The sequence below is a fragment of the Passer domesticus genome, chromosome 19 (genome assembly GCF_036417665.1).
Source record: "Passer domesticus isolate bPasDom1 chromosome 19, bPasDom1.hap1, whole genome shotgun sequence".
Classification (NCBI taxonomy): domain Eukaryota; kingdom Metazoa; phylum Chordata; class Aves; order Passeriformes; family Passeridae; genus Passer; species Passer domesticus.
In genome coordinates, this window is record NC_087492.1 from 9,860,375 (window position 1) to 9,873,215 (window position 12,841).

The 12,841-nt window shown below is 51.2% G+C and overlaps 1 protein-coding gene across 10 annotated transcripts in view; it reads left to right on the forward strand.

Annotated features, from left to right (window-relative positions):
- The window catches only part of GTF2IRD1 (GTF2I repeat domain containing 1), a 69,115-nt gene that overhangs the window by 9,105 nt on the left and 47,169 nt on the right, over nt 1-12,841 (forward strand). For 9 of the 10 annotated variants that reach the window (XM_064395063.1, XM_064395058.1, XM_064395057.1 and 6 more), the window contains exon 2: nt 12,096-12,224. In XM_064395063.1, the coding sequence (XP_064251133.1) occupies nt 12,102-12,224 (123 nt within the window). In that variant the 5' untranslated portion in view covers nt 12,096-12,101. Of the gene's footprint in view, nt 1-9,618; nt 9,646-12,095; nt 12,225-12,841 lie in introns of those variants that run through there. The other variant, XM_064395064.1, reaches the window with a different exon arrangement.

Below are 12,841 nucleotides of genomic sequence, written 5' to 3' on the forward strand. Positions count from 1 at the left end.
GTGGCAGCTTGAGCTGGCACTTGGGAGGTGCCAGACCAGGAGAGCAGAAGGGACAATGTCTCCTGTCATGGCTGCAGGTGAGCAGAGCAGCAGGAGGGTCACTCTCTTCTAGGGCTGGCTGATGGCTTCCTTGTCTGCTTGTGCTGCCCCATGTCCCCATGGCTCCACCCTCCCCAAAACCAAAATTGCAGCCACTGGTGCATACAACATTGCTGGTCTGTGAGCCAGGACGGGCTGGGGTCTCCCTCTTCTTCCTCCTCCCCATAGCACTGTTTGTGCCTGGATCTGTTCAGGGAGTGCCAAGCTGAGTCTGTACCCCCAGTGTGTGCTCCCTGCCTGAAAGCTCTGTGATACCTGTGGAAACCCTTCCAGCAAACACCATTCCTCTCAACCCTCAGCGCTGTGGGTGTGCCAGTGGGGTTCCTGTCCTCCCCCTTTACTAACCCACTTCTCCAGTGATGCTTTGATAGGCATATAGACCCAGGAACTTCCTTCCCAGTATTGATTTTGCTGCCGCTTTGGGGTGTTTTGTGTCCTCACTAGCAAGGCAATGGATGTGGGGGCTGGGGGAGTTGTTTATGGGGATGGGGCAGTATCCCCTCTTGGAGGTGCTGATATCTGGGGGGTGGTGGTTTGGGGCTGTAAGAAGTGCTCCTTGAAGATGCTGGAGAGATGCAAGATGGCACTCAGCTCTTGGGCAAAGCCTCTTCAGGGTGGCTGGGCTGGTTTCTCCTCCCAGTCCCAAATCACTGACCCTGGATAGAAGTCAAGATGCTTCCTCCCACCATGAGGAAAAACAGCATTTTGCTTTGAATCCATTTTTGGGGCTCTGTCTGGGTCACCAGGTTATCAGAGGATGGGGCAGATTGGCTGAAATAAATCCTATTTATATATTTACCTGCCCACTATGAAGTAGTTCTGTGTTTACCTGCTCTGGCTGCAGTGAAGAGCTGAGCACAGCACTCACACCCTTGCTGCACCCCTTGCCTTTGACTTCCCACCCATTTGAGAGGAACTGATTGAGGAATGAAGTCACAATCCCAAGGGTACAAATGTAGATGCTGTGATTGCTGTGGAGTGGGGATGGATGAGGGTGAGGTGCTGCTTCCTGTGCTTCTGGCTGAAGCAGGAGGTAATTAGGGGTTTTTGGTGTTGGGGTGATTTGATGTTTGGAAGTTCTCATATTTTATTGGTTCCTACAAGTTTTGTAGCATATGAGGCTGTGTGGGTGCTGACAGGGTTTTGGTCTGTGCTCAGCAATGTCCTGAACAGGGGTGATGGAGAGGCTGAGTTGTCTCTGGTGGTACATCCCCACATTGCCCACCCCATGCATAATCACATTGAAGGGTTCCCATTTTCCAGCTGAACAAGCCTGTGTACAAAAACTAAGCTGTGAACCCCAAAAATAAGCCATATGCTTTCTGCCTTCCCTGTCACAAGGTGCTCTTGCATAACTCAGCCCGTAAAATCTCTTTTTTGGGGGCCCAGACCCACCTTCCCTGGCACATCCTCTGGAAGCATCACCATCCAGGAGCTAAGTCAGCACCTCTCACACACACTCATGATGCAGATATATTTATTTTCTGTTATTTATGAAGTGCCTGAGCCAAGCTCCTCGTTTGCCTAGAGGCAAGGAACCAGGGTGTTTCATGGCTGCTTTGGCACCCCAGTCCTGCCCTGGGCACCCCAGGAGGTGGTGGGTACTGGACCTTGGGTGCTTATTTCCCTGCCCCTGCATCTAAAGTAGGCTCTGAATTTGGGACATGCTTCTCTTGGCGCTTTGTCGGGCGCCAGAGCTGCCGATTAAGGGAAACGTGCCACAAGGCAGGTTTGCTTTGCAGGATTAAAAGCAAATAAATATTTATGCATTATGCAAAGCAGCTCTGATAAGATATGTGTGTCATTGGGAATTTGAAGCAGTTTCAACTTGGCCCTGAGATGAAGGGGTGTGTATGTCGATGTGGTATGGGGGCTTAAACGGATGTTTCTTCTCCTGCTGCAGAAGAATAAAAATAGAGAGAGAAAAACAAGGGGTTTCTTGCTTCTTGGGCTGCTCTGGTCTTGGGTTTCACAATCTTCTGCATCCTTGTATCTTTAGCTGCAAAAATGGAGAAGAGCCAGGGAGAGAGAGCAGTGCAGGCAGCATTTTGGATGCAAATATAATGCTGGCCCTGCTCCTAATATTCACTGTGTTTACACGTAAATGCAAACAACTGTTGACTTAGTTTCAATAGATAATGTATTTCATAACACAATGGAAATGAGAATTAAGCTGGAATTTAGCAGGAGGGAACATGTGTTTCTGCAAGACCTTGGGCTCTGCTGGCCCCATGGTGTTGAGGGACACCTCTGCCAATGATTTCTCTGGCTAATCCTTTCCAAAACAGTGTGAGAGGACAGGGGCAGGGCTGGGGGGCTGCAGGTTCAGGGACCCACTGGCAGACAGGGGCTATAGGGAGCTGGGCTGATCTGGGCCAGGTTCTCCCTGGGAAAGAAGGGCCTCGTGTGCTCTAGGGTGGGTCAAGGTGTCAGGGAAGGGAAATGCTGTCCCAAGCTGCCATGTTCGAGCCTGAGTGATGACAAGTCCTGGGAAGGAGGAGGTACCAACAGCTAGGTCACCTTGTCCCGACGTGACTCCGAGCAGAAACACGTGGGGAGGACCTGGCTGGTTTTGGGGCCAGGCCCTGGCCAGCCCGGAGCCATCCCCTCAGGGCTCCCTGGTGCCCGTGGGACAGGGCTGTCACTAGAGTCACTCCCTCTGCATCTGCCCTGGGCTCCACTCCCCACCCCGCTGCAGCCCAGATCCCTCTGGCAGCACAGCAAACCCCTCAGAGGCTGTGCTGTCCTGCCCAGCTGAAGGTGCCACTGTCTACACACGGTTCCTCAGAGCCCCCAGGGCCAGAGGTGGTGCTGGGGGTGCAACCAGCAGCTGTCTCTGGATGTGGGTCTGTCCCATCCATCTGTCCCTGTCCCTGGCTGGCTGCCATCAGCACAATAAGGCTTTTATGGCACTCAGGGCTCAGTGTTAAAAAAAAGCCAGGCCTTTGTGAACGTGGGGGTAATCTTGTGGTGTACACCCGAGATGTATTAGAGATTGGAGAGTCTCCCCAGAGGAGCTGTGGGGATGGTCACACTGCTGGGGACACCTTGCGAGCTGCAAAGCAGGACCCAGTGTTGCTGCCCCAGCTGGGATGCTGGGCAGCCCCCCGCCATCCCCAGTGGCTTCCCTGTCCTGCCTCCCCATGGAAGGTGATGTCCCTGCCCGGGCTTGGTGGGAGCCGTGGCACCCACAGCAGTTGGGCTGTGGCAGCAGCAGTGACACAGAGCCTGGGCAGGGTGTGCATGGGAAAAGGCAGGTTTTGGGGCTGGTGTCATGGCCAGAGGCTGCCTGGGGAGGAAGTGGGGATCCTGGCTGGCTGCACCTCCCCGCAGCACTGTCAGTACCTGCCTCACTTGACGGGTCACACCGGGGCGGGGGCAGGCTTGGCTTCAGCCAGGACTGCTGCAGTGCCAGTGTGAGTCACCTGCCCTGTGCAGGGTGCCCCGTTCTGGGCAGGCGCTGAGGCTGTGGCTGCCGAGGAGCCGCTGGCAATGGCTCTTTGCACACGTGCTCCCAGCTGTGGGGTTGGGATGACCCAGGACCTGCTCTCACCTTTGTGACTCATCCCATAAAATGAAATAAAATAAAATAAAATAAGGGAGAAGAGACAAGAGTGGGAAACTCAGGGAATGGGATGCTCCCATCTCTGAGCCTCCTTTCATCCCTTTAAAAAGCCTTTTTTTTTTTTTTTTATGAGTTTATTTATGTAGCCAGCCTGGATTCACAAACAGCCCCTCCTGTAACACAAGGAATACTCAGTGCTGAGACACCAGTAACCAGAGAAAAATACTCGAGATAAAATTAAACATAATGAGATTATGTGGCATCTCTCTGTCAGGGACCACCTTATGCAGAGCAAACTAATTGCTTGTGCAGAGCAGAAAGTGGGTGATGAGCACTGTCTGGGAGCTGGGGAGGGGCTGGTGCCATCAACTGCAGCTTTGCAAAAGAAAAAAGCATTGGGGTTGAGTGCTGAGGAGCAAGATGAGGAGCCCAACAGCTTTTGGGGGACTGAGATGGAGCATCCTCTGCTCAGCCTTTGTGGACTTATTGTCCCCAGAAATGAGTTGCTGCTGCTAGGTTTTTGTATATTTGCAGTTTGAGTAGCCTTTTGCTAGATAATAATTAATAATAATAAAATAACAACAACAACAACAACAATAATAATAAATAATAATCTGGAGCAATGTCTGGTTAGATGGACAAGGTGGACATGCCAGTTGAGGCAAGAGGCAGGATAGGGCATTGAGCACTGTTCAGAGAAAGCAAACCCCCTGCCAAGGTGTGGGTCCAGGGCTGCAGCACCAGGGGCATCAAATATATGGGATTTGTCCATAATTTAGTAGGGAGAAAAATATTTTTAAAAAGCAAAAAGGCATGCGTCTGTGTAATATAAAATTCAAGTTAGGCTCTTAGTGATTTCATGGAAAACAACAGGCTTTTTATATTGGCTCTTGGGGTAGGAAGAGAGCAGGCTAGAATAAAGATTTACAGTCTTTGGGAGATTAAAGGCCCTTGGTACATTGTTCAAATACCACGAGATTAGTTTCCAAGGAGACGGATACCAGTTGCCATAGGCACCGGGGGCCAGGAATTAGGATTGCGATTTTTTATCCTGATCACGCAACCAGTAGCTGAATGCTGTTAAAACTGGGCTTTAAATAACCCCAGTGTTAGTGTGTGCACTGCTGAGCCAGAGGCAGGGAACAGTCTGCTTGCCTTCCCCTGCTCCAGCACCCACTCAGGCGTGCAAGGTGGGACCCAAGTGCTGAGGGAGGGTGCAGGGGGGTACAGGGCTGGGAACCCAGGTTGGTGCAATCCCAAAACCTGCCTTGCAGGTCGTCCCATGGCTTCTGAGTTTGTGTTCACCTCATTTTTTTCACTGAGCAAGGGTTTGCCAGCATCTTCTTGCAGTAACCAGCAGTCATGGTGGTGCAGGAGCTAGGGATCCTCATGGATCCATGGAATCATTGGTTTGAAAGGGACCTTAAAGGTCATCTGTTCCACCCCACCCCCGGCATGGGCAGGGACACCTTCCCCTAGACCAGTGGGATGTACCAAGGGCTAGAATTATCAGCCTGCTAATTTTGGCTTCCCCATGCCACTTGCTTCTGGGAAGTGCAACCTGAGCCCTGGCGTTTGAGGTGCCGATCTGCATCTCTCCTTCTAGGAACTGCTTTTGTATGGGAAGGGGTGCTGAGCTCCCTGATGCAGGCAGAGTGTTGGGGCTGGGCATCCCCCTGGGGAGGGCAGCTCAGCTCTGGGAGCTGTGCAGGCACCCAGGTCCCTGTGGCTGGGTGGTTCTGCTCACCCCCCAGCCACCATGAAGCTCACCTTGGCCTCACTGACCCCAACCATTCTCATGAGGCTGCTGGGGCAGGATCCAGCTTTCCATGCCTGGTGCTTTCAGCATCCCTCCCTGCTATGGTGGGAATGCTCCAATTAACACTTTTTTCTGCCTTGTTTTTCTTTAAAATTTCTTTAATAAATGAAGAAGCAGTTGCTGGAAGCAAGAGCTTCTGTGCCTGCCTGCTGTGAGATTGCAGCATGGAAACTTGTCTGGAGCTGAAAGCAGTGCTGCTGGAGCTCCACAGGCAGAGTGATCCCCCTGCAGCTGCCATGCCATGGAAGTGTTTATCCTGGGGGAGATGAGATACAGCTTCTGAAGGGCACTTGATCCTCTTCTATCTCTCTTTGCACTAGACAGAAGCCTACTGTAATTTTATTACATTATATTAAGATATGCACCTAGGCTAGGCTTAAGGAAATCAAGGTGGCTGCAGAACGCAGTGCCCTGGTTGGAGATGGAAAGCGAAATTCCTGTGGTAGACACTTTTCCCTGTGGGAGCCCCCAGTTTGCTCTTTGCTGCTTTTATAAAGGGGACTAAACCACAGCAGGTGCCAGATTATTCAGGGAAGCAGAGCCGAGGCAGCGATGCTGGTGAAAGTTGTAGTGCCCGTGTGTATGTGAGGAGGTTTTCCAGCAGGTGCCTTGGGATTTGTGGGTAAAATAAAACAGAGGAGGAGGTGTTTGGTCATGAGAGCTTGCTCTGCCCTGTGCTACCCACTTGGAAGGAAACAGGCAGGGGAGATAGAGGGTTTGGGAGAGCCAACAGAGGCAGCAAGGTAAGAGCTACTGGCCCAGTGGGGATGCAGGCACAGAGCAGTGCTTACAACCTCACTGTACAGGTAGCACTGTGGCCCAGACTGCACCAGATAGTGTTTTCCCCCCAGCTCTGCTGCTTTCAGTCTTGGGAGGAAGGTATGACCTTGAAAAGCTGGTACCAGCTTGACACCTTTCAGTCCTGGGAAGGCTGCAGCCCAGGGCTGGGACAGGAGCACTCTGTGCTGGGTTCAGAACTGGCTGCATGGCCGGCCCAGAGAGTGCTGGTGAGGGTGCTGCATCCAGCTGGGGCCAGGCACCAGGGGTGTCCCTCAGGGCTCTGTGCTGGGGCCAGCTCAGTGTTTGCATTGAGGACATGGATGAGGGGATTGAGTCTTTCATTAGTAAATCTGCAGGTGACACCAAGCTGGGAGCAGTGTCCATCTCTTGGAAGGTAGGAGGGCTCTGCAGAGAGACCTGGAATGATTGGATGGATGGGCTTAGTCCAACAACATGAAGTTTAACAAGTCCAAGTGCCCAGTCCTGCATTTTGGCCACAGTAACCCCCTGCAGTGCTCTGGGCTGGGCACAGTGTGGCTGCACAGAGCCCAGGCACAAAGGGACCTGGGGGTGCTGGTCAACAGCGACTGAACGTGAGCCAGCAGTGTGCCCTGCTGGCCAAGAAGGCCAATGGCTCCTGGCCTGGAGCAGGAATGGTGTGGCCAGCAGGAGCAGGGAGGTCACCCTTCCCCTGCACTGGGCACTGCTGAGGGCACACCTCGAGTGCTGGCCCCTCACTTTGGGAAGGACGTTGGGACGCTCGAGCGCGGCCAGAGCAGGCAGCGAGGCTGGAGAGGGGCTGGGAACACAAACCCTGAGAGGAGCCACTGAGGGAGCTGGGGGTGCTCAGCCTGGAGAAAAGGAGACTCAGGGGTGACCTTATCACTCTACAACTCCCTGAAAGGTAGCTGGGCTCAGGTGGGCTTGGGCTCTTCTCCCAGGCAACCACTGACAGGAGAGGACACAGTGTTAAGCTGTGCCAGAGGAAGTTTAGGTTGGACATCTGGAAAAAAATTCTTTACAGAAAAAGTGATTGGGTGCTGGAATTGTCTGCCCAGGGGTGCTGGAGTCACTGACCCTGGATGTATCTAAAAAAAGACTGGACGTGGCACTCAGTGCCATGGTTTAGTTGATGAAGAGATGTTAAGTCATAGGTTGGACTCAATGATATTAAAGGTCTTTTCCAACCTGGTTCATCCTGTGAAAAGTAGCAAAATAAAAGGGAATTTTTGGATGTGTGGAGAGATGTGGCAGCAGTTATGGGGCAGCAGTTGGACCAGGTTTGGGACTGGGGTGCATGGACAGCCACATTTAGGGGATCAGATGTGTCCTCAGCAGATGCTTCTCACACCAGGGGTGTGTGGCAGCGCAGCACCTGGGGGCCTCAAAACCCAGAGCTCCTTGCTTGTCCCAGGAGGGCTGTGCTGCAGGGGCACCCACACACAGGGCATGGATTAGGGCTTTTCAAGGTGTTCAGACAGCTGAGGGTATTTCTGGGTGTTTTGTGAGTGCCCTGGACCATAGTTTCATCTGCTGTACCACTGACATTGGTGCTAATGGAGCAGATCACCAACCACCTCTTAGGGACACAGCAAACCATCCTGGCATGGGCATGATTTGCATGGCTTGAGTGGAGATGATGGCCACAGAGGCTGAAGGCTGGCACTGAGTTAGTTGTAAGGGATTAGAGGGTTTAGCTGGGCAGGGCAGGTGGGTTAAAGCAAATTGCCCATGTGGAGCAGGTATGTCCACTGCTGCAGCAAAAATCCCAAGGACAGCGATTTGGCAAGCATGGGACCCTGTCACAGTGCTCCTGTGTCCAAGATGGCTTTGGTCACATCTGCTCCTCTGATACCAGTTTTTGCTTAAGCAATGAGAAAAAAACAGAAATGGAAATTCAAGCCTGGTCCCTATCCTAGCTTTTGCCCTTGCTGTGGCTGATGGGGTTTCCAGGGATTTTTGCTCAAATGGCTCCAGTTCACCAGGCACCTAAGATAATATAATAATAATGTTTTTTAGTTTTTTGGTTTTTTTTTAATTTTGCTGGAACTGGGTTTGGTTCATTTGGGCCTCCCACCATCTCATCAGAACCTCTGAGGCAACAGTTAGAATTTTCCTGGAAAAATGAATAAGTGGATAATTTCCTGCCACTATTGTGTGGAGTTGTGGGCAGGACCGGTGCAATGATCAGGTTTTTTCTCTCCTCTTTTTTTTTTTTTTTTCTTCTTTTATTTTAACCTCCATCTGCTCCATGGAAATGTTAGAGGGACTGGTGAGGGGATGTGCCTGCTGTGGGTGCAGGGCTGGGGGCCCCTGGCCCATTCCACAGGAGCTCTTGAGCCTCCCAACATGCCTGGCTTTTCCTTTGCTGCAGCACAGGTGATTCATGAGTGAAACTGCCCCGGGGCCAAGTTTCTAATCTTTCCCAGGATTATCAAGGGAGATGTTGTAAGAGCCAAGCAGGAGATGACATCTTGTGCCAGCTGTTGCACAGCACCCTGTTCCCCTGAGATTACCTTCTGGATGAGAAATAATTAAATAATAATAACATCTGATAGCTTTTTTTAAAATAAAAACCATAAAAATGTTAAAACAATGTACAAATGTTTCCTTTGGCCCCATGACAGTGGTGTGATGGTCCTTGAGCCAACCTTTGCTCTTGGGCTTGAGACTCAGTTTGCAGAGGTGTGGTGGGGCTGCCCCAGGAGCAGGACCCCTGTGGAAGGTGACATCAAGCCTTTGGTGGCATCCCAGGGAGGGATTTCAGTGGGACAGGAGCGTGGAGCCCAGGAATGGGGCAGGCTGCTCTGCACCCATCCTGCCCACCTTGCTCCCTGTTGCCAGCCTGAACTGCTGTAAGAATGGTTTACCCTAGTTTTCCTAAAGAGGACTTTCCCTTTAATTAGACAGACAACTTCAAGCCCTGTGTCTTAATTTGATTTAAATAAGCCTAGCACTTGCTAGTGAAATTTTCTTTCCTCTCTTTTATTCCATCCATTCTTAAATCCACTGTCATGCTCTTTGTGACCACAAATGATTAAAAGCTTTACTGTAATATTGTCCCCCCATCCCTTAAAATCCTATTGTGTTACTTAGGTCATCTTTTTGTTATGTTTTGGGTTTGGTTTTTTTTCTTTTCTTCCTTGTTGAGTGATTCTTGCTTTTACTTATTAAGCAATCAGCCAGGAGAAAGGGATTATTTTTGTCCCAATCTCCTGCAGGATAGGAAGGGGATGCAGGTACCCTGCCCCATTTCCCATTGATGTTATCCCTCCCTGCAGCCAGATCCAGCTTGTGGCTTTGCTTTTTGCATTTTGCAGCCAAGAGAGGAGCATCTCTTCCCTGGAAGTGCTGATTCCTGTGGGAGGCCATGGCTGAGCAGGTTGGTGCAGCTCTCTGAGTGGATGCAACCAGCCCCACCAAGGCAGGGACTGCTTCTCCAGAATGCTGCTAGAAGGCAGCAGAATGTCCATGTCAGAGCAGCCGTATTCAGTAATAAATAGGGCACTCAGAAACATGTACAGGCATCAAAGTAAAGCTGTTTACTAAGCAGGTTCTTGGGGGAGTGAAGAAGGGAGTGATGCTCCCTGGAGCAAGGCAGTGGCTGTCCCCAGCTCAGCTTGGTGCCCAGCATTGGCAGCACCAGCACCTCCCTGTTTCCTGCCAGCTGCAACAAGGCACCTCCTGTAACACAGCATCCATGAAAATAGGGAATCTCAATTCCCTGCTTCTGCAGAGCTGTGCTCAGAAAGCTGCTTGGGAGCTTGCAGATGAAATGGGCTCTTGTCTGTCTGTCTGTCTGTCTGTCTGTCCATCCTTGCATGCACAAGCTGCAGGGCTGGAGCAGGGCAGATTGCTTCCTGGTGTTGCTGCAGCTTTTTGTGATGGTAAAGCTGGAGGTGCCTGACAGAGACCTGTCCCCAGCATGGGGACACCTGGGGTCTGTGCCCAGCTGCAGGAGCATATGTTCAGTTTCCTGCTTTATTTTCCAAGCTGATGCCTATTTAGGCCAGGTTCCTTCCCCCCAAAATTGTCATGGGGGAGTTGTCCATCAGCTTTGTTAGAAAGTGTCAGATGGGTGGAGAAGGATTTTCCTGAGTGACTGTTAGTGTGGCTGAGGTTCCAGCTCTGCCATCTGCAGGTGCCAGTGGAGCCCCAGCACTGCTTGGCTGCTTTAAAGAGCTGGCAACATGGGGAAAAGCCTGGAGGGCTCATCCAGAGCAATTCCTGAAATTCAGCCATTATTGTTTAATGGGTTTTCTCTCCCCTCTTCATTAGCTTGTTGCAGACCCTTACAAAAGTTTGCCCAGAGGAGCTGTGGCTGTCCAGGAAGTGTTCAAGGCCAGGTTGGATGGATGGGACTTGGAGCAGCCTGGGATAGTGGAAGGTGTCCCTGCCCATGGCAGGGGGTGGGATGAGTTGGGCTTTATCTCCAAATGATTCTGTGATTCTTTCATAACATGTGTGTGCTCAGGCACCTGCAACAATGACCGTGTGGGAGAGCTTGTTATTTTGGGCCAAACTGCCCCATTTCCCCAGTTTCATGGGGCAGCACAGCTCTGCTTTGCATTCAAATTCCTTCTGCTTGGACACAGGTGCAAACTAGGGCAGGAAGGTGAATTTGGGGATTTGCTGTTGCCTTTAAGCCATGTTTTCAGTGAGGCTGGGCAGCTGTGGTTATCGACTGAGTGGTAAATTGAGTTATGTGCAGGCAGCTTCATCTATATTCCCCACCTTCTGCCCATCCAGCCTTGTTAGGGATTCTCTAGCCTCTTTCATCCATTTGTGAGCACATGATTTATGATCTGGTTCAAGTGGTTTATGAGCTACCTTGCTGCCCTTTATTCACAGGATTAAGGGTTGATGGTGCAACACTGCCCTGCAGATGGAGGGGTGGTAGCTGGGGGGGCTGTGTGTGTTGGGTGCTGGGAGTGGTGCTGTCTCCAGAGTGGGTGTTCCAGCATGGGTGCTTTGAGGGTGAGACCTTGCCTTAGTGTTCCTGCAGCACTGGCATTACCATGAGTTGAGATGCAGAAACCTGATGCTGCTGCTGCACTTGTGGCTGGGTCCCAGCATTTCCCCCATTTGGCTGTGAGGGATGGAGATTCTGGGCTGAGCCTCTTGTCAGATATGTGGTGCCTGCATGCCACCTCATCCTGTTCCCCCTGGAACCAAGAGCTGCAGAGTGGGGTGATTTCATTAGGGAATCCCTTGCCATGAGCTGCATTTCTTCTGTGGGGTGAAAGCAGAGCACCCTGTGCCTGTGACCTGTTTCAGGGACACTTTGGGTGTCGGGCTCTCCTCTTGCCCAGGGTTTAGAGCAGGAGGCACAAGGATGATCAGCACGGTGTCTTCATGGAGACAGAGCCGTCACCCCTGCTCACAGCTGCCATCAGAGCTCAGGCACAGGAGTGCTCTGTGTCCACTTGAGCACCACATCCTCTGGCTTGCATGGCCACAGGCTGGGATCTGGGGTGTCCCACCATGCAGCTGGTCCAGTGGCCCCTGTGGTGCTGGCATCTCCTCAAGAGTGAGCTCCAAATGCAGAGGTGATCTGGCCACTGCTGGTGCACACAGCATCGGCTCCAGGGTTTGATTACAGCTCAGCAGCTCCTGCAGTTATCTGCCTTTAGCAGAGGATTCATGGGGATTGTGGGGCTCAGGCTGCTGTGGCCTCTCTCTGTGCCTCAGTTTCCCCTGTGTTCCTGTGCTTCATTGCTCCTGTAGCACACGGTGGTCGTGGGGCTTCTGTGGTGGTGCTCAGCTCCAGCTCTCTGTTAGTAACAGTGATACACAGCTCTTTCATGTTTTGGTTTTTTTTTCTATTTTCAGGTGAATATGGCCTTGGCAGGGAAGCCTTTAGATGTGACACTCCCCACCTCCAGAGCTGACCAATGGAATATGGTTTTTCCCCAGAGAGACGAAATCATCACCAGCTTAGTGTCTGCCTTAGACTCCATGGTAAGAGGCCAGTGGCACCCCTGTCCCCATCCCCCTCCCTCCCTTGGCCTCCATTTAGCAAGGCTGTCAGGGTGCAGGGCTGGCACACGATGCCTGGTGAGCTCATTCTGCTCTCCTGTGCTGCTGGAAAGCCCAGAGAAGTGCTGAGAAATACAAACCCTTTCCTGCCCTGACAGCCATAAGGATCATAAAGTCAGCACAAGTTAATCTCAGATGTGTATTGTTTTCCCATTAATATTTATGTTGGTATCAGCTGGCTGAAGGGTGGTTGGCTTTTTTTTTCTTGCTGTTTTACCAATGTTACCGTGAGCATTTACACAACAGCAGAACAATGGCTTTTTATCTCTGAGAACAAAGAAAATAACTTTCATATCTTTTGACGTAGAATTCCCGGTGGAAACCTTGCCTAAGTCAGCCGTGCTTACATAAACAAGATAACTGTCTGGATTAAGTCTCGTGGACCAGAGCTAATCTTATTTTTAACTGTGAATGTGATCAATAAGGGAAAGCGGATGTGTAGTAACAAATGTCTAATGCAATGAGATGTGCTAAATAGCTCTCTCTTTTTAAAGTCAAGTCATATGTAATGCATTTATCTGGGATATGTTTTCCTCTCT